This window comes from Pseudopipra pipra, chromosome W (genome assembly GCF_036250125.1).
Source record: "Pseudopipra pipra isolate bDixPip1 chromosome W, bDixPip1.hap1, whole genome shotgun sequence".
NCBI lineage: Eukaryota > Metazoa > Chordata > Aves > Passeriformes > Pipridae > Pseudopipra > Pseudopipra pipra.
The window spans coordinates 3,092,598-3,114,667 of record NC_087580.1 but is presented as its reverse complement, the minus strand read 5'-3'; the positions used below and the strand labels follow the sequence as shown (position 1 = coordinate 3,114,667).

The 22,070-nt window shown below is 34.6% G+C and overlaps 1 protein-coding gene across 1 annotated transcript in view; it reads left to right on the top strand.

The window, feature by feature from the left end:
• LOC135404786 (dynein axonemal heavy chain 5-like) overlaps positions 1–22,070 on the top strand; it is a 40,744-nt gene that overhangs the window by 11,720 nt on the left and 6,954 nt on the right. The window contains exons 6-21 of the mRNA XM_064639520.1: positions 1,017–1,220; positions 2,568–2,747; positions 3,624–3,761; positions 4,299–4,434; positions 5,857–6,173; positions 7,891–8,046; positions 8,479–8,661; positions 13,417–13,660; positions 14,681–14,795; positions 15,232–15,422; positions 16,320–16,441; positions 16,881–17,030; positions 18,654–18,899; positions 20,209–20,428; positions 21,063–21,268; positions 21,604–21,807. Of these exons, the coding sequence (XP_064495590.1) occupies positions 1,017–1,220; positions 2,568–2,747; positions 3,624–3,761; positions 4,299–4,434; positions 5,857–6,173; positions 7,891–8,046; positions 8,479–8,661; positions 13,417–13,660; positions 14,681–14,795; positions 15,232–15,422; positions 16,320–16,441; positions 16,881–17,030; positions 18,654–18,899; positions 20,209–20,428; positions 21,063–21,268; positions 21,604–21,807 (3,012 nt within the window). The remainder of the gene's footprint in view (positions 1–1,016; positions 1,221–2,567; positions 2,748–3,623; positions 3,762–4,298; positions 4,435–5,856; positions 6,174–7,890; positions 8,047–8,478; positions 8,662–13,416; positions 13,661–14,680; positions 14,796–15,231; positions 15,423–16,319; positions 16,442–16,880; positions 17,031–18,653; positions 18,900–20,208; positions 20,429–21,062; positions 21,269–21,603; positions 21,808–22,070) is intronic.

The following is a 22,070-nucleotide window of genomic DNA, read 5'->3' as shown; positions in this document are numbered from 1 at the left end:
TCCCACGCAGATATCTGGAAAAACTCTGCTGAATTATTTGGTGCACACTGAACCCAATGAGCAGCAAAACATAAGGGGAAACATAAGGCCATCAGGAGGATAATCTGCAATAATTTACAATCCCTTTACTGAAGTATAGACACAAGTAATTAAAATCTTCTTTCATGAATTCCCAGTAAGGCGTGTGCTAGGCTAGAAGCAAGGTGTCAGAACCTGTTGCTTACTGTTTGCCACTGTAATGTTCTTGAACCGATTAAACTGCCTGTGGATAAGCAGTGCTTCTAATCAGAGTTGTACCTGTTCTAGAGTGTGTCTGCCCATCAGCAGTTACTACTGTTCAGTGTTTTTTGCTCTGTATGTGGTGCAGTTAAGCTCTACTGCTCTAATTGATTCTTCTCTAAGAAGACACCTTCAGTAGACTTGTCTCATAATCCTTTCTGAATCGTGACTACAGTAGGGTTGTGAGTTACAGTATTAGACTTGCACCCTAGGCTTACTTGTCCTTAATTAGTAGGGCCTAGGTTTTCATACATTATTATAATGTATTTTTCTCACAGGCCTGCTTCTACACCAGGAATGTTCCCAGTAAGATGGATCAGAAGGTGAAAATCTATACATATATCAGGCCTTCTCACTGGTTTCCTTAATTCACCTTCATTTGCTAGATGTCAACAGAATGTATTTTCCTTTCTAGACTCAGTTCCTGGTCAATATGTATACATTTGAAAAAAAATTGGTAAAATGTCAAGATGTTTCTGTTTTGCTCTTCACTTTGTCCAAACCATACATGGTAGTTTTAGGTTATTAGGTGCTGCTGTGCTGAGGTTTCCTAGTAGTTGATAGGAGTTAGTAGGGAAAATCTGGTTGGAGAGTCCTAGCTTCATGCTTTTTAGAGGTAAAAGTAAATATAAGTAATTATTTTTCTCCCATGGATTAATACTGTTGGTGAGCTTGTGCTCTGTCTTACTGAATAAACAATAACAGTAATTGCTTTACCTTTTGTTTTAAATTCACAGACAATAAAACCTACAGATATTGCCACTGTGCGCACACTGGGACGACCTCCCCACCTCATCATGCGTATCATGGACTGTGTGTTACTGCTCTTCCAGCGTAAAGTGAACAGTGTGAAAATTGATCAGGAAAAACGCTGTACTGTCCCATCGTGGCAAGAATCTCTGAAACTTATGACAGCAGGGAACTTCTTGCAGAACCTACAGGTGCTTGTGCAACCTTCTTTTTCATATACTTTTTTCTAATATAGGAAAATAAGGGACAGTGTTTTCTCTGGTGTTCATAGGAGAACAAATGTGCAAGGGAAATCACACACACAATAGATCTGAAATGTTAAGGGCTTAAAAATAAGTATGTCATAATGAAATAAATTTGAATCCTTCTGGCAAAGTCGTGTCATAAGTCAATTGTAGTTTTTCCTAAATAAGGCAATGAAATTACTTTCAATGACAAATGATTCAAAGCTTTAAGCATTTAGTTTGAATAGCCATTACTTATCTGTTTCAGTAAAGCTGATAGAAAATATCTTTTTTTCTCTTATCTAACTTTTCATTAATTTTCAACATTACAACTTCTGCACTGGCTTGCAAAAGAATAGTTGATTATTAGGGTGAACGCAACCAGAATTTTTTAAATTTTGGGGGTTTCATGTCCATAGCATGGGTCTAGGAAAATGGAAAGAGAAACTACTAAACAAATCCATTTTCATAACTTAAACTAATAATATTACAGTTCATCTAGTTGGAATAAATGGTACCTTGTCCTACCCCACTGGATGTTATCATCACTGATTTCTGCTTTTTGAGTTTCCTTAATCTGTCATTGATCTAGTGGGAAATCAGGCTTGACCAGCTTTGTATGGTTGGTAGTGCCATAGATGTTATTTATGTAATATTCACATTGCATTTACTTGTAAGGATTTTTGATTTACTGAAGGGCTTCAACCTTTCATTTTGCTTGTGCATAACTAAACCTGTTTGTGCTTCAGGGAATAGCTATTTTTCAAGTTCGTCAATAATAGACTTTCATTATACCTTGCAAATAAATTTGAGGGAGAAAACTGAGAGCTTTTGAGAAGGAAAAATGGAAAATATGTTTTTTGGAGAAAAGAGCGAGTCAAAATAAATTCTTTAAATTGAAGTACATTCCACTAATGAGATAAAGTAATTTAAGGATAAGATAGCTGGCTGTTTTGTGGAATGTATGTTTATGAACCAGAGCTAAGCATTTCCTTTTCTTTTTGAAGATTGCTAAGGCACTTATTCTGTCTTAAGCAAAAGGAAACTTCCAGCAGGATATTAGTGATATTTTATATCAACAATTAGCTGTGTAATGGTAATAGTGAGTGTAAGATAGCAAAGATCATAAATGAAGGCAAACTTTTCCATTTTGTAAGAATATAGAACAGAGTTGAATGACTTTGTAAAGTTCTCAAAGATGCATGAGACAAAGACCTTCGTATTAGTTGTGTCAGTAACACTTATGATCTTCATAGTGTTCTGTGTGTTCCACACATACATTATATGCATTACACTCTTTAAATTTTTCTTTAGCAATTTCCAAAGGACACAATTAATGAAGAAGTGGTAGAACTTTTGAGCCCTTATTTTGAAATGGCGGACTACAACATTGAGACAGCTAAGAGAGTATGTGGGAATGTTGCTGGCCTTTGCTCATGGACCAAAGCTATGGCTGTATTTTTTTCCATCAACAGAGAAGTATTACCCTTAAAGGTATGTCTGTTAGTCACTCACAAACACTCTTTTCTCCTTCTCCTCCCACCTGTTTGCACTTGAGAATTTAATCTGCTGGAAATGCCATCTGCTTTATTTGAGCTGGTGCTTGTCTCTCTAGGAAATGATTCTCTTGAACATTGGAATTCTGCAATAAAATCTATTTTAAATGTACTTGCACTTTTAAGTCGTCAAAACTATGAAAGAGATTGTGCAGTTTTATGCTTCTGGACACCTTCTGAATGGGGTTGAAACATTTGTCATCTTGTTAAATTCAATACTGCAGTTGCTTTACTTTAATTAGGGATTAAGTAGGAAAAAAACCCCTCGATCTGGTTCTTTTAATGTTCCAGATCTCAGTTCATAAGCAGACTGTACAGAGACTGTTCATCAGTGTTATTTAGAGAAAAACAGGCCCAAATATTTAGAATGAAAGTCAGGAAGAACATGGTCAAGCATGATTCTAACACAGAATAGCTTGTATTTACAATAGCAAAGACCAAGAGGGAAGTAAGATTTGTAGTTAGACAAAGCATATTGGTTGAAGATATCGAATAGGCTTCTAGTGGCGTCAGTCTCTTCTGCAAGCTAGGTCAGACTAACTTTTGTGTCAGATGAAGAATGACTGGTATTCCCAGAAATTTTTTTAATTATTTTTTTATAATTGTTGTTAAACCAGTTGCTTAACTGCAGCTATCTGCAATAGGAAGTTAGCATGTTGTAAAATTCAAATAATAAGTTTTGCTGAATGATAAAATCTCTAAAGAAGAATTTTATTTGGAAATGCAGTACAGGAAAACTTTTTGAAATACATTATAACAAGAGCTTTGGCATTCTCTATGTGTGAATACACTTTTATGCTTGTATGCTCCATAGGCTAATTTAGCAATTCAGGAGAATCGCCTAAACACTGCTATGCTGGATCTGCAGAAAGCTCAAGAAGAACTGGGAGCCAAGCAAGAAGAATTAGATATTGTGCAGGCAGAGTATGAGACTGCAATGAGAGAAAAACAGGTGAATTGCTCTTCACAGAAAAGTAGTTTCTACCCTTATTTTAAGGAATACTTAATACATTCTTTCAATTTCACTGTTATTCCTTGAATAGGATGTTGATGGACAGCAGATAAGAGAGAGGTATTTTTTGGATACTGTCTCTTTGATTCCTACCTCTCTCTTTTGCCACTAATCATCTCCCCTCTTCCCTCCTACCTCCTGAAAAGGTATATTTGTGTATAATTTGAAATTCTGGGTATAATACCCCAGAATTAATAGGTATCAGGAATTTTACATATTATTTAACAGCTAGGCCAAAATGAAAGTTAAGAACAGAAATATTCAGAAGTTGAATCTTGTTTCTGACAGATGTTGATAATTTGTCCTGATATATTTTTTCTATCTGACTTTCCCTCCTTCTCTGCATGGTGATATAAATGTTTGAGAATATATTTTTAAGCTGTCGTTTATTGACTGTTTTTATTAGATATAGAGATCCTTCTGGCCTATCAGATACATGACTGTAAACCATTTTTCTTGGTGTATGGTTTTCTCTAGACTTTGCTGGAAGATGCTGAGCGTTGCCGACATAAAATGCAAACTGCCTCAAGTCTTATAAGTGGCTTAGCAGGTGAAAAAGAGAGGTGGACAGAACAGAGTAAAGAGTTTGCTGCGCAAACCAAGAGGCTAGTTGGTAAGTTTGCGTCCACGCCTTTGAACTTGTGAGTTCCTTGAGTTTAAATGGTTAGTGAAACTGAAAACATTTGAAGTTTAAAGATTTCCTTTGTAGTTTAGATCCTCGTTGCTAAAATGAGGGTAATTGTTTTAATTCCCTTGCTAAAGCACTGTTAGGTGAAAAATACAATATGAGGCTAAAGTTCATATTTTAAAAAAAAAAGATAATGGACTTTGTGAATGCAGTGAAACATATTTGGGACACCAGTGTTTTAACCTGACTGATGTTTGTGGGTCCAAAGGGAGTGATATATTAACAAGTGCCAATAAAATGTGTATAACTGAGAATACACATGGAAGAGAGGAAGACTGATATTCAGGCACTGACATTTATATGTAGAAATCAATATATTTAATGGCAGCTACTAATGTTCATAAAACTTCTGTTTCTTAGAAGTTAATTTTTATTTTATAAATTTGCACTTGTAAACTAAAGTACTTTGTAATAAATAATTAGTTTATTAGTTAGGTCAATAAATGAAATTTATCTTGTCCTTTACTGTGGGTTGAAATTTCTTCTCTGACTTTTGCCTTGAAAGGCTGTAAAAATCAGATATTTTTATATAAGTTGTATTACAGTAGCTAGATTGTATTTTATTTGCTGGTATAATATGTATATGTGTATTAACTTATTAAAAATGTGGGTTACCTTCCCCACAAACTCATCAAGGTTTTTTTATAGATAACTTGAAAATGTCTAAAAAGTATTAAGGCTCAGTATAAAAGTATCATATCTTCTCCAGTTTGAATCTTGCATTCTTACTTCAGAGGTACAAAAACCCCCCAACCTAGTGTGTCATGAATTTTAGGGGGAAAATTTTGAAGCTGAACAGAAGATTAAAACCTGTCACACTTAATACCTTCATAATGTCGCTGTTGCAATTTTTATTATTAGTACTTGTAATTGATTTACAATTAATTTAGTTGAATTAGTACTTATAAATAAAGGGGTTGTTTCTCCCCCCAAAAATATTATTGAAGCCTGTTCTCATGATTGTGCAAGGAAACAATGGGATTTTATTAGTAAGTTTGTTCTTCCATGTCCCGCTTGTGCAGGATGTAGTGTTTGGAATAGTGTGGGGGGGGGGGTGGGTGTGTTCGGTTGACCTTGGCAAGCTGCCAGATGCCCATCTCTTAATTCCTAAAGTTGCATTCTAAGGATAAAGCAAACATGACATCTACTAAAATGTAGTGTTTTCTTGTTATGTAATGAACGTTGGGAAAAAGGCTGATTTGCCTTCTTTAGGGGTCAAAGTATGTTCTTCAGTTACCAGCTAAAACATGTAACAATTAGGGAAGGGAACAACTCACTCATTAATTGAATTGGAAAAGTTGTAATGCTTTTTTTTCTTTCCTTTTTTTTTTCCTTTTTCTCTTTAAGGTGATGTACTCTTGGCTACAGCTTTTCTGTCCTATTCTGGTCCTTTTAACCAAGAGTTCCGCAGTCTGCTATTACATGACTGGGAAAAGGAAATGAGAAGCCGAAAAATACCCTTTTGTTACAACTTGAACCTCATAGAAATGTTGACTGATGTTCCAACTATAAGTGAATGGAACCTGCAAGGATTGCCAAATGATGACTTATCCATACAGAATGGAATCATTGTCACTAAAGCACCTCGTTATCCTTTATTAATTGATCCACAGGCACAGGGTAAAATTTGGATTAAAAATAAGGAAGGCAGAAATGAACTTCAGGTAATAGAAATGCTGGTGCTTTCAAGTGGCGGTCTGAAAAATAAAAACTAGACACGATCCCAGTATGGGGAAACTGGAATAGTTTATTGAACACGAGAACACTATTTTAAAGGCATCTGGGGCTGTATGTTAATGAAGGGGATAACCTATGTTAATTGGGGAGTTACACAAATTTTTACTGCAATTTCCAAATAGTTAATTTTTCTTCTAGTAGGATTACATGGGGGACAGAGGGATTACAGGGGTTTAGACATGGTTTGATACAATCATCTCAAAAGTCCTTTCTGATTTCTGCTGGAGCCAAGCTTGATCCATGAGGTAGAACTTTAACAGGTCTTGTGAGAAGGGTCCAGCTCTTTCAGATCACGAGGTTTTTGTCAGCCCTTGTTTTCCTTTGCTGAAAGCTGGGTTTGGGCTCCCACACTTTCATAATCCCTAGAAACTCTTAGCTTACAAAATATTACAATTCAGTGATTCACATAATGCTTAGCAAATGCCGTTTACATAAAATGTCTAGTCTGGATATAAAGGACATCTCAGATATATTTTGTTACATTTGAAATTTGACTAGATATGAAAGTGTACATTTGAAGCCTGTTAGCACCAGTGACTCCATTTGTTTAATGAATTTATTTTAATGAAACATAAACTGTGGGTAATTGGCTGGATGGGCAATGTCTGGTAAATAAATATGTTTGCAGAATACTGTAAATGTTAGGAAAAAAACATCAACTAGTTCATTATTACAATTTCATCTAAATGTTTAAAATCAAGGTTCATAGCATGATATTTTTATCACCTTTTAATCAGAAATTATTTTTAATTTCTGTTGTCTTAGTATGGAGGTCAGGTGCTAAGTATTCTGCAAGTATACAGGGAAGACAGTAGTACCACAATGTACAGTCTAAGGCAAGAAACACCAATTCAATGCAAACATGAAAGTATGAGAAAGAAAGTCCTTACTTTCTACAATTATCATTACACCAATAAATCACCTTGAAAAAAAGATGCCTGAAAACCATAAAGAGGAACTTGAGGGGTGATAATAGAGTGGCTCTGAAAGTATTTCTACCAGTTTAATGTTGATTTTTATCTTGGTGTGGAACCCTTTAATGGATGCCTAGCTAGTTATGTTAAAAATTATTATTAGTTTGTTTTACAGCGTTTTTAAAATCTAAGCTGAATGTGCTTTGTGCTTTGTGCATGTGTTAAAAATTAATCATGGTTATACTGAGGACTACATTTTAAAGCAAAGAATGTTTAAGGTCTTGTCCGATGTAACCACCTAATTTTCAAGGAGAAAAAAAAACAAACCAGAAGAGCCCTGGTCTTGGAATTGACCCTGCTGCAGTTTGACTTGGGGATGTTATCCAGGATAAAATGGAAGGTGCTAAAAGGTCCCTGTGAATTTCTACTGTGAAATTCTTGAGTAGTTGCACTCACAGGATGTAAAAACTGCAAATGTTCAGTGCTGCTTTGCTTCTACTTTTGCAGTTGCAAAATAGAAGTTTAGTTCTATGAGATCTGAGAGAGAATATGGTAATTTGATGCTACCTTTTCTTGTGGTCACAATTCTCACCTTAATACTAGTCTACTCATCAGACCATTGTTTTTTGCAGTAATTTAAACAAAATGAAATAATTTATAAATATTAAAAAACCATAAAGCTCGTTAACTAGTCATATCATAATATATAGATCTCTTTTTATATTTTTAGATCACTTCTTTGAATCACAAGTATTTTAGAAATCATTTAGAAGACAGCCTTTCTTTGGGAAGGCCTCTCTTAGTAGAAGATGTTGGAGAAGAGCTTGACCCAGCACTGGATAATGTTTTGGAAAGAAACATCATTAAAACAGGTTCAGCTAACAAGGTAAAAATAAAACAAATGAGCAAACAAGTGGAAATGCCCCTTTCCTTCCCTCCCCCCACCTTTGCCCTTAACAAAATAACGCCTACTAAATATAGGACTATGAAAAAGTAAAGTAATTTAAATTTGATTAATGCTAATACAAAAAAAAATAAAAAAGTAGAGTTTAAGATTACAAATGCTCAATATATTTAGTGTATAGAGTTCCTTATCCTTTTCCTTATGACAATTCAAAAAAAATGAAATAATCTGTGAATGGGCTACTTTAAGTGGTCCATAGGTATTCTCAGCAAATTGTTTGCATCAGTTGTATAATTTAAAACTGTATTTTTATGCCTTTAAACAAAAAAATGTAGCCCTTTTTCCTATATGAAGTATCTGAAAGAGTGTGTACTGGTTCTTATCTCAAGACTTCTTTTTAATACTTTTCTTAAGGTGAAAGTTGGTGATAAGGAAGTAGAAGTTATGGATGGCTTCAGACTTTACATTACTACAAAACTGTCAAATCCGTGTTACTCTCCTGAAATCAGTGCTCGAACCTCCATAATTGACTTTACTGTGACGATGAAAGGTCTTGAAAATCAACTCTTAGGCAGAGTCATTCTCACAGAGAAACAGGTAAAAGAATTGATTGTATCTGTTTTCCTGGTTGTACTTTTTACATTTACCTGTAGAATGCTTTACTTTAATTTTAATTTGTTACTTTCTATTACCATATTACAGGGTAACTTTCTGACTCTCTCTATTGTGATTATTCTTAATATAACCTATTTGTGATGATTTAAAAACTGGCACAGAAGCAATTGACTTATTTATGCGGAAGTTTCTATTTCTCTTTATTGTTGCAACCTTACCATGTTCACCTTATTTTTTTCTGCCTCAATGATTTACAACTTCATGAGAATGGCCTATGAAAAGGAAAAGGGCTTAGAATAAAAACTGATGTTCTTCTGTCTACACACTGTGGAGCTCAGGGCAACATAACCATGGATAGTTGGTGTCACCAACCTTTTGGTGAAAAGGATTTAGACTTAGCTACTTTCTTGCTCCAAGGGGAAACCTACTGATTTTGACTATGCAGATATATTAGTTGAGGAAGTCCAATTTCAGGATGACAATCCCAATCAACATGCCACCAGCAGTTCTGGAGAGAGGCTGATTGGTATTTTTTAAACTACTGAACACCTAATCCCTGTAGCTATAAAATCATGCAATGTTGGAGACACTATGACTGTGTATTTACTAAGATTTTGGCAATAGTTCCAGGCTACCTTCACTAGAGAGGAATGAGGTGAATGTCTTTGTTCCCTTAGTGTGGCATTTGTTGAGGTTCTCTTGTTCTTCCAGCACCACCTCCCCCCCTCGCCAAATGTAAGATGTTTCTCGTTAACGGTCTCAGTCATCTTGTTCATGTCAAGTAGTTGCATTTCATTCCCAAACAGTCCATGGATCTCATGAGAGAAATCACACTCATTCTGTGACGGTCTATATTTTGTCAGACAGGTTCATTGCACCATCAGCTTTGCTTCAACCACTGACAGCTTGACAACCCACTATGTAATGAAATTATCACTGTTTATCTGAAACATGCTGTGATGTGTATATTCACAAAGCCTTATGCCAAACTTCACTTCTTGGGCCTTGCAATACAGCACATTCCTTCAGATGAAAGTCAGTTTATCAACAAATTCCTCCAGTCATTGCAGTTTCTGTATGCTTGCTTGGAAGACACAGAAAGAGAGGAGCTTGACTTTTATCAGAGGTGCAAAGCAATAGACTGAGAAGTAACAGACTCAAGTTGGTACATGGGAAATTCTGATTAGATATTAGGAAAAAATAATTACATTGAGAACGGTCAAAACCAGGAACAGATTACCCAGGAATCCAAGAACAGATTACTGTGTGATTTTGTGGAATTTCCATTCTTGGAAGGGTTCAAGACTCAACTGGACATTGCCCTGAGCAACTGAATTATTCGACATGCTTTGAGCAGGGGGTTGAACTAGCTAATTTCTGTAGGTGCCTTCCAAATTAAAATTATTCTACTATCTGGCTGTCTCTTTGCCACTAACAGGGAATGTCTAATGAGTGGACATACTACGCTTTCTGAACCAGATTCTCAGAGTAGTATACTCACTACTGTTTTGTTTGAGACCACCTGGGGGATATTTTTGCTAGATAAATGACAAGTGGGCTGCCTGACAGAAAGGGAGAGTTCTATAGAATATACGTACCACTTTACAGTTTACTTTGCCTCTGTTCATACATCCTGTGGTTCAAGGTTTCCTGAAGAGTCAATTTGAAATATCCTGTGATCCAATACCTTTTTTTCTGTGGTATCTAATTATGCATCTTTGGGAATTTGGGCATTCCTCTCTTAAGTGTCTGGATTCTTGCTACCTTTTGTAGCCTTTGGAAGGGAAGTGATGGAATTGTTTAGCTGTGAGGCAGTTTGCCAAATGATTTGAGCAGTATCACTGCTTTGTGATATCCAGTGTTAGAATGTATGTGAGGAAATTCTATCCCAAAAAGAGATTATTTCTCTGAAATTAGTGTTCTTCAGGATTTGCATGCACATTTCTATCCTTCTTGCCATTCCACTGTCTCTGATACAGTTCTGATCTTAGAAAGAATGAGATTTAGACATGCAAGAAGGAAAAGGAGTGTTTACACCTCATCATTTGAAGTTTCTGCAGAGTCTAACTATCTGCTACTGTGTTGTTTGGTATGCTCATTAGTAAAATCTGTGTCAAATACATTTCACAGAATTGATTGATTACTGATAAGAATGCTGGTACTGATTTCTTCTCTTCTATCAGAATGTTAAACCAATTCCAAGATGTGAGTGAAGCATGAGAAGGTCAAAGGGCAGCTGGCACATCTGTATAAATTTAATTATACTCTATTTCATGGAATAATTGGATTTGAGAGACTTGATATATGTCTGAATGTAGTATAACATGTTATTTTATTGATATCCTTATTTTGATACATTAGCTGTTAAGAAATTTGACAAAAAATTTTTTATTTAGTGTCATGGATATGTCAGATTAGTAGTGGAGTTATAACATGCAAGAACTGTTTATGGGTTTTTGAATTTTCACATTCATATTTCAAGATCTGTGCTGGAAAAAGGCTCAGGATTCGTAAGGAACAAATTCTTGTACTTGTGAATCATTTTTGATAGAATGATATAAGCTATTTAGCAGCTTTTATATTTTATGGATATTAACAAGAACTAGCGTACTTTGTTACAGACTGTAAAATGTCATCTGCTTGTGAAAGGAATTCCATAAAGCCGGATTCAAAACAGCCTCTTTGATGCAAGTTCCTTAAATTTATGTACATGGCAACTTGGCTTAGTTTTTCTTCATCCTTGCTGTTCTGACTGGAAATTTTTGAAGTTACGAAGAAAACTTTTAACTGTGTCCACTTTCTGATCTGCAAAAAGTATTTTAAGAGCTTAATAGATGGATTTTTTTCACTAAGGTTCTCATCTAAGAATCCTTCACTTTAGTTTGTTAATTCTGTTTCCAACTTGTTTCTCAGGCTCTTCTTGTGCGGAAAACAGCTTTCAGTTTTTAAAATGCATTGCACTCCAAAGTATGTTTAACCTTTTAAACTGAACTCAGCAAAACGTGAAACTTAATTTGGCTCAGCATGTTAATTATTATATTTAATTGGATGCTAACTTTCTTTTAATACTATACTTTTAAAAAAAGGTTTCTGATTCATCAAACTTACATGATGCTTGTCTTGCTTCCTAAAATTGTTACCTGTTTTTCTTTAGTTTCACAAGGCATCAGTTGATTAAAATGCAGTTAACTGTAGTTTTCTTGTCTGTTTTCATCAGTTTTTGTCAGAATCTTTTGAATCTGTAAGCACATCTCTTAAGTTATGTGGCATTTACATTATTCTATAATGACTGTAAAATAATATTTTCTACCTGATGATGATGTTTCAATGTACCTTTTGTACAAGTGACAAGAAAAAACCCTAAATCTGATACTAATACAATGATTTTTCTTAATTTCCTTTTTAAGGTAAAAGGACATTCTTTGAAAGAAATGAATACTTGAATTACTTAGGAATGTAAGGAGAATGTAGGGTGAGAAGACCGCAAGTTTGGAATGCGAGAAAACAAAATAGCAATATCCAACTTGTAACAGTGTTTCAAATCTGTATAAATGAAGGCTACTCAAATGTGGGAATAAACCCTTTCCTTAAGCCTTGCTGAGGTCTCAGATCCATTAAGCCTCTAGTGCTATTTGAGAGGTTATGTATTTCTTAGTGTTGTCCCTGTTTATTTGGAATATTAGCAGCCAGTGAGCAGTGCAGAAGTGGACTTGGCAAAGGTGAACACACAACTTCCAAGTTAGTTCAAATTGTTCACCAGACCTTTGTAAACAAAGAAGGAGTACTTCTGTAGACATAGCCAATATTTCTACCAACCGGCTCACTTACTGCTGATTCATATCTTATAAAGACTCTTAACCCATCCGGTCTCTATTCTTTCTTTTTATTTCACTGTAATGTATTGAAACATTTTGTAATATTTCAATAGAGGATTTTTATCTCTGAGCAATTAATTTGTAATAAGTTTTTAAAGGTTAATTTAAAAAGTATTATAAGAATGAACTGAAAGGACTATTATCTGTGAAGAATATTTTGTTTTAGATATTTCAAACAGGTTTGGTGTTTTTTTTAATGTGAAACTGTTGATTAACAGGTGTCCATCTTTTATATAAGAGCACTGGAAAACAAACTAGGTACATAAACCACACAGACTATATTATAAAAAATAATCAAATAAACACTTACGTTCTACATATTTTCTTAATCAATGAAGCATTTTAGTGAAAGGCTTCCATCATCCCTGTTTGATGGAAGAATATTTTCAGAGGCACTTTTTGAAATATTTGCTGCTTAATTTGATGACTTAGGATGGCCATTGTAACTGAGACTAAATTTTCAATATGCTGATTAAAAAACAAGGCATAAATGAGGATGAGATCAGATGGAGTGGAAAAAAAAAGTCCTATACCTGGAAAGGTCTTTGCACTTGTCTTTTCTGAAACAGAAAGGAAAGAAAAACAATTACTATTCTGAGCATCTTATTCTTTTAGGGCATGATATGAGGATGTTCCATAGTATTTATTGAAAAGAGTTGTTAATGCCTACTTATGTAGCCGGTTCAGAAACCTGGTAATAGACCTTGTGTCAGAAATACCACTGGAATTCTTACCCCCAAATTACTGCAGTTACTCTTGACTTACACTGTTTTAGTAGGATCAGTATTTTTTAAACTGTTTTATTTTGCTTTTATTTTTGATTGATTTTCTGTTTTCCAAATATTACCACGTATTTCAATAGGAATTAGAGAAAGAAAGAACTGATCTTATTGAAGATGTGACTATGAACAAAAGGAGGATTAAGGACCTAGAAGATAACCTTTTGTTCCGACTTACAAGCACTAAAAGTTCTCTGGCAGATGATGAGAGTCTACTAATTGTATTGACTGACACTAAGAAGACTGCTGAAGAAGTAACAGAGAAACTGCAAACTTCTGCTGAAACTGAAATACAGATCAACTCAGCCCGTGAAGAGTATAGACCTGGTGAGTGAAGGTAGTGATGAAAGACAAATGGCTTGACCACGTATTTAAAACATCAATACTCAGAGTAGGAGAAACAGTAGGATAAGATCAGGAAGACCATAATTTGTGGGAAGGATCTTTGTTTTCCCATAAGTAAAATGTATCTAGGAAATGTCATATTGCGTGATCATGGAGAAAATATTCAATGTTAAGGTTCATGTGGAATTTATAAAATGGAGTGATCTATTCTCATTGTAGACTTCCCATTGCTCTATATACAAGTGTGCTGGTCTTTAGGGTGTTTAGGTAACTGTATGTTTGAGTTCAACATGTTGACACTCTTTTACAGGCCCAGTATATTGGTAAATCCTCTTTATATCTGTTCTGATGAATGCTTCATCATTTCTCCATAAGTTATTACAGTCAGCACATTTCATCTGTCTTTTGGATTTTAACTGACAGGTGAAAATGTGAAAAAAGTGGAGGAAAAAAAGGAAAGCTCTCTGGAATTACCTGCATTTTAGGGAAAGTATGAAATGGTACAGTTAGTGTATAAGAAAGCTTTGCAGAATTTGTAAAACCTTTGTATTTAAAACTAATGACTACTGAAAGTAAGTTAAATCAGTGCTGGGTAAGTTAAATCAATATAGTTCATTTGGCTTTTACATGACTCCTATAAAAGTCTGTAAAGAGAAATTTGTTTGGACATTCAAACAGTACTTCAAACAACCATAATTTTTATATGTTCTACTGACAATCTGAACATTGCAGTGTACCATCCAGCTGCTCTCCAGATATGCTCATATTTGAAACTAGGCTTTACATAGTATGCATTAATTGCAGAAAAGATTTTTTTTTGCTGATGTATAAATGAGGATTAAATGAATAATTTTATTGCTTTTCTATGCAGTAAAGAATACAATAACTCAAGGAACTTCAGTTATCGTTATCATTAGTATTAAACCCACTGTACATGTTGTAGAGGTCTAAAGTTTTCTGCTCTGCATTTCTACTTCGAACACATTCTTTTTTCTTTTTCAGTTGCAACTCGAGGAAGCATCTTGTACTTCCTTATTACTGAGATGAGCATGGTCAATGTCATGTATCAGACTTCGCTTCGGCAGTTTTTGTGGCTTTTTGACCGCTCCCTGGCCAGGTAATTTAGCTAACAATAAGTTGTATTTACCCAGTCCTGGAGGTGCTTGTAGTACAATAAAGATTTGTTGTAAGCTAATATCAGAAAGAAGACTTGCTTCTTACAGTCTTGACCATGAATTGTCAGTTTAAATACCCATAAGACTTCGTCTGTTAGTTACCAAGGCAACGAATCTTCTAATGTACTTACAGTCCTTCAAAATTCGGCATTAGACAGTTAAAAACTATTATACTACATTGATTTTCAGGTATGCAAAAAGGCTTGATCAGAAATTATTTTTTTTTTTTGTTGTTCCTTCAATCTGAAAGTTGTTGCTAGCTTGCTGCTGATATTTTATGCTTGTGATCTGTTATCTTTCATGTTTTGAAAATACAGAACTATGGCTTTTTGTCATTTGCAACTGCAAACATTCAACTGCAGACCTTTCTTCTGACAGGTCTACCAAGAGCCCTATAACCAGCAAGAGGATTACTAATATTATTGAATATATGACATATGAAGTGTTCAAATATACTGCTCGAGGACTCTATGAGGAGCATAAATTTCTCTTCACATTATTGCTTACTTTGAAGATTGATATACAAAGAAACAGAGTGAAGCACGAAGAATTTCTGACACTTATTAAAGGTTGAAACTATGGAACAATTTTAAGTAGAGCATACATATTATTATAGAAAACTTTGGTTATTTCTCCAAGCCAACCTGCTTCTTTCTTTTGTACATTAGAAGCCAGTCAATTGTAAGAATACATGGTTATCTTTCTGATCTGGTGACAGATAACATTGTATGGTAGTTCTAATTTATAGCAGCACACTGAATATTGATAAATATATCTTTGGAATATCTTTTCCCAAAAAGCATTTATTTCCAGGCACATTGCACAAAAAAACCAGTAAAGCCTCAAAAGGTAAATTGGTTAAGAAAGACTACATTTAAGGTATATAATATAAGAAAATATTATAAATTAACCAAACTATAAACTCTGCTTCATAAAATATGGTGTGATTTTATAAAGTAGAAAACCCTTGTAACCTCATGATTAAAAATCTGGATTCTTGTGTTTGGTGTTTTCCTTTTATTTTGTTTTTGCTTTCTTTTAGTTTCAGTTGAATTTCAAGGAAGGCAAATGTATACATTGGCAAAGTTGTTGCATTATCTACATCAACAAAAAATCAAAGAAAAAAACATTGAAATGAACCCAAAGCCAAGTTAATTCTTTTGCAGTAAAACATAGATTTATTTTGTAATGAGAAGCTGTTCTGGATTTTAAAAAATTATGTAAATTTAGATGAAACATAGGATTTGAAAGTAAATTTTGCATATTACCTAACTCAGAAATTTCTTTATGACCTTCCTTAGTTATTAAGTCATATTTCTCCAGTTTGGGAAAGCTTAATCATGTGAAATAGTCTTGTAGTATCTAGTTTACATTTTCCAAAGGTCTTATTTTATTTATTATTTCTTTGTTTGTTTGTATTTGTGTCTCCAACAGTTCTAATTGTAACTAAGTTCAATTTCTTGCAGGTGGTGCTTCTCTAGACCTTAAAGCTTGTCCTCCTAAGCCAGCTAAATGGATTCTGGATATGACTTGGCTGAACTTGGTGGAGCTCAGTAAACTTGAACAATTTTCAGATATTCTTGATCAAGTATGTAAGAGCTTTTAAAATTAATCTCTCGTTTGACAGTGATTGTCTGGTAGTGATCAAACCATGTGGTGGAAAGGGTGTTCAGTAAATTCAACACTTGTATGAACAGTTTTAGCAGACACTGAGTGTATTGCAGCTAACTAAGTAAGTAGCATTTGGTATATGTTAAAAGTAATGAAAAATACTGAGTAGTAGCTCTTTTTTTCAGAACATGAATGCATAAAGGTGTTGTTGCATTCTGTAATTCCATACTTAAAACCTGGAAGTTTATCCTATAATTTTTAATAGCCTTATTAAACCTGTGTACTAATATTGCTAAACAAATGTCTGTGTGTGGATAATGTGTCTCTGACTATCATTAAAAATTTGTGACCTAGTGGCAGTGCAAATATGACTTGTCTGTTTAGTGAGACTTATTCCTTTGATGACATAACTGCAGATTTCCAGTGAAGAGAAACAGTGGAAAATCTGGTTTGATAGTAAGAATCCCGAAGAAGAATTGGTTCCCAGTGGCTATGGTCAATCTCTGGACTGCTTCAGACATCTTCTTCTTATCAGATCGTGGTGTCCTGACAGGACCATAGCTCAGGTACTTTTATATAGCCAACATGGTCTATTTAGGTATCACTAGAATAAATAGTTACCAGATTGCAGTTCAGTGCTGTTTTATGTAATGCTAAGCACCTTCCTGTAATGGACCATTACGTTGCGTTTTCTGAAATTCATTTTAGAAAATTTATGCATTTATTACAAGGGCAGCATTAGCAAAGTTATTCTAATGAATTGAACAAATATTATCCAATGATTTCACTGTGGAATAGGATTTCTGCTGGAGTCACATGTGTTTATCCAGATCTCTTTATCAGTTCAGAAGGTACTTTTCAGTGTCCTTGCTTACTCCCTGGAATTTTAGAAGTGTCCCCTTGTTAGGCTGAAGTAAAATATTTTAGTGAACTCAGTTGTCTGAGGGAAAAGGAAACATGAAAACAATTTAATTGAGGAACCATTTCCTGCATGGAAGAATTAGACCCATTTTGGAAAAATCTGTATTAAAGTCTGTTTGAAATTTTTAATTTAAAGCCATCTATTTAAAAAGAAGATAAGTATAAAACTGAAGGTTATTAAACAGACTATTTTAAAGAAAAATCAACTTCTAGGAGCCTATTTTTAATCTTTATCTCCAGTGCAAAAGAAAAAAACAATTGAATTCCTGGCAATTCAGAGCAATTAATGACAAATTATTGAAATTGGAATGCATCAGTAAAAGCGTGGTATTAATTTTATGGATGCACATCTTTAGACATTGTGATTGGATTCACAAAAATCCCATAGGAAGAGAAGTCAGTAGGTTAAACAGTACTGTCTAAAGAATATCTCTATGATGTGTGCTATATGACTGAAACAGATCATGCAAAATTAGTTCCTCACTACTGTTAATGGGAACAAGATACACTTTCATCTTACAATTTTATGAAAGCTGATAGTTCATCAAATGCTTAATGCTGAATATCTTTTGTCTCTGAGAAATAACCCAGAGGTATTAAGGGGAAGATTTATCCAAGATGAAAGCATTGTAGTGGGAAAGAGTACAAGAAAGATCATCTCAAAACTGTTTGAATGAGCCTTTCTTATTTCTCAGAAAAGAAAGAACAATAATCTAAAACTTCTAAAGATAAATCAAAAAGAAATAAAAGAGATGGTCTTCACCTGTTCCTCTGGATCTTTTACTTACTGATAGTTATTTTCATCATTACTACTGTTAATTCGTTGTTTGTTTAACCATGAAGGTGGAAAAGGCTTAACAGCTTTGAAACCCATCTTTAATGCTTTCCTCCTTTTTTCCTAGATTTGAAGGCTAGGAGTCACACTGTCTAATGGAGATATGATATGTAAAAAAATTAATTTTTTCTGAAGTTTTAGAGAGGTTATTTTTTTTATAGTGTAATTATAGGTATTACCTATAACAATACATGCAGATATTTGTAATATAATAATTATTTTTAAAATTTTAACTGGTCTTATAATGCTGTAAGAAATAACACCATCAAAGACAGTATGATGTATTGACATGTAAAAATAAACTTGTTGCATATTTTTATTTCTGGTATAAATTTTTATCAGTCTTTGCTCTTCAACTGACTTATTGGTTTACACTGGGAAGAAAACTATTAAATGGTTAGGTCACAGTTTAAATTTGCCCTTTTTAATATAGGCAAGAAAATACATCACTGAAACTATGGGTGAGAAATACGCAGAGGGAGTCATCTTGGATTTGGAGAAAACATGGGAAGAGTCAGATCCACGTACTCCCCTCATTTGCTTTCTTTCCATGGGCTCTGATCCTACGGACTCAATTACTGCTCTGGGAAAAAGACTAAAGACAGAAACGTGCTGTGTTTCCATGGGCCAGGGACAAGAAATCCATGCTCGTAAACTTCTACAGCAGACAATGGCTCATGTAAGTGACAAAAATCTGAATGCTTTTTGTAGCTGTATTAAACACTTAGAAATAAAAATCCTGTCATGAAATAAGGTTGTTTGGTGGGTAGTTAATGCTAATGCAAGAACCTATATTTATTTATATAAATAAGTGTCTTAAGTGATAAAACTGTCTTTTCAGTCATTTAGTTGGCCATAACAAGTTTTTTGATACTATACAGATGTTTTTCATTGAAAATGGAGTGTTTTGCATATAAAATAGAGTTTTTGTTGTAGATTGCTGACTGATAAACGTAGTTGAATTGATTTTTTTTTTTGGTTACATGACTAGTAAGTATTCTTGAGCAAGCACTTCAGAACATTTTTTGTTTTGTATTTTTACTAATACAAATGCATTTTGTTAAATCGAGAAAATTAATTTCAAATATACTATTGATAGCTACATAAACTTGAGAAAAACAAGGTTGTGTAGCAAAATATTTTGTATTGCTGTAGTCTGGATTTGTACTTGGGAGGGCCCATCTGGTAGCACAGGCATTTTACAAGTGAAACGTGGAGCAATTAAAGAACAAAATTATCTGTATGAGAAAGAAAAGGTGAGATGTTCCAATTTAGCATGCTTTGCCCCTCAGGTGATAGTACTGCTGGGCCTGCTGATGTGAAAAAATTAAGTTTCTTACACTCTTGTGTTATGAGCTTCTTCCCCGTCTGTATAACCTATTTTTCTTTGACTTTTGCCTCTTGACAACTTGGTTCTTGTTTGACGACTCCTCATAAAGAGCTAATTAGCAGATCAGATGAAAAGAAACTCATTCAAAAATAGGGAGGAGGAGCACCTTTTGTTTAGTTAAGAGAAATGCAGTTATTTTCCCTCATTGTCTCACATATCCTCTTAATGAAGAGGTATATGAGATGTCTATATGTAGTATGGGAATTCATATGAGAAAGTTTGATACCTATTGATTGATAACAATAGATTAATTAAGTATGTATATGTGGCTATTTTCCAAGCCTGGTACCCTTGTGAAGAACAAGGTTTAGCAGCTTCCTCTATGGAGCTACTCCTGAGCTCCCATATGTAAGCCAAAATTTATCAGTGTTTATCAGCAGTATAGTCATGGGAAGGTATGTTTTAAATGTACTGACATGGAAAAGGTAGAGATTTCTTGAGAAGAGCAGATGGGACAACTAAGGACCACTTCTTTACATGAAAAAAACAAATAAGCTAACACCACCTCCAGAAGGAAAAGCCTGCATCTTAGCTCACAAAGGGTGATTTCAGTTTGTGAACAATGTTGATAACTTCATATTTTGTTGTTTTAAACTAGGGAGGTTGGGCACTTCTGCAAAACTGCCACCTTGGACTTGACTTTTTGGATGAGCTGATGGACACTCTAATAGAGACAGAGAATGTCCATGAAAGCTTTCGACTATGGCTGACAACTGACATTCACAAACGGTTCCCCATCACCCTACTTCAAATGTCTATTAAGTTTACCAATGAACCACCGCAAGGGCTCAGAGCTGGGCTAAAGAGAACATATGGTGGTGAGTGCTAGAATGGCAGCGATTTAAAACCAAATTTTGGACTTTGGTATTTTTGTGTGGTCATGTTACAGCCAATATAAGCTAATATGAGGGACTGATCACAATTATGCCAGCACATATCTTGGTCCCTGTTTTGAGCTGGAAGTTCTGAAAATTAAGAAGAGAAGGTCTGCTGAAGTTCTGTTGCCAGAGCTAATTGGACAGCAAAACAGGAAATGCTTTTTCTTTTCTCAAATTTTGGCTTCTAGAATCTTAGTTCAAAGTGTTCGAATCTTTGGTCTTCTTCTGTCTTTTGGCAGAAAAATGATGTGTTAATATTTGCTGGCAATCAAGTGCTCTTTACATTACATAAAGCAAAGGACAAAGAGTCTGTGTGGAAAGCAACTTTATGTGAATTCAGCTATTAGTAAATTGTGGGTTTTTTACCCTGAAGTTTACTCTTTTAATTTGAGCAACTTAATAACATGCTATAAACTGTCCCCAGCATAGAACACTTTGTGGGACAATAATTAGACTCTTGGGAGAGGCAGGGAGCCAACTTAAGATCTCTAGAGTGAGATTTTAGCACTGATTTGAAGTAGTTTCAAAAAGGACTATCACTGTGATTCTTATTAAGTCCATTTACAATCAATAGGTGTCAGCCAGGATTTACTAGATTCCAGTAAAATGGTACAATGGAAACCAATGTTGTATGCTGTAGCCTTTCTACACTCCACTGTTCAAGAAAGGCGCAAGTTTGGATCTCTAGGTTGGAATATACCCTATGAGTTTAATCAAGCTGATTTCAATGCTACTGTGCGCTTCATTCAGAACCACTTGAATCGCATGGATACCAAGAAGGTATGAATGCTTTTGTGGGGAAGGTATATTAAAATGATAGATCTTTATAGTAGTGGAATGGATATAAATGCTTCCTAATAACTGAAATACAAGCATGATTTTAACTTGTTTTCTTTCCCCATAAACATTTAGTATTCCAAGTGTACGTGTATTAGGGCAGCAGACTTAAATTAGATTTTTAATCCAGTGCACCTTAAATTTCTATATTAACCTGTATGTTAAACCCACCCCCCCAACCATCTCAGAAATATAAATCTTAGAAGTACAGACCTTTTCAATGCTAATTGCATCAATTAGTTAAAAATGGGTGACTGTATTTAAAATACTCTTTTCAGGGGATCTCCTGGAATACTGTTTGTTACATGATAGGTGAGATCCAGTATGGTGGTCGTGTGACAGATGACTATGACAAAAGACTCATGAACACCTTTGTAAAGGTTTGGTTCAATGAAAATACATTTAATCAGGAATTCAGCTTCTACAAAGGATACAGCATACCTAAATGTACTATGGTGGATCAATACCTTCAGTACATACAGGTTGGTAAATCAAAGCTAATCACTTGTTTCTCATGAGTTTCTGATTCCCTGTATTTTTTCTTTTCTTCTGAGTGCCTGTATTTTGTCTTTTATTCATGGATTCTGCATTGATTTCTAGCATTCTGCATATCTATTAGTGACAACTAATTGTTTTGATCAATGTTATCGTCGTCATGACAGGAATATTTTCTTTTTCCTGTGGTTTGATTGAGTGACTTATCTAGAGGCACACAGTTATTGAAGAGGGTAAAAATGGAGTCCAG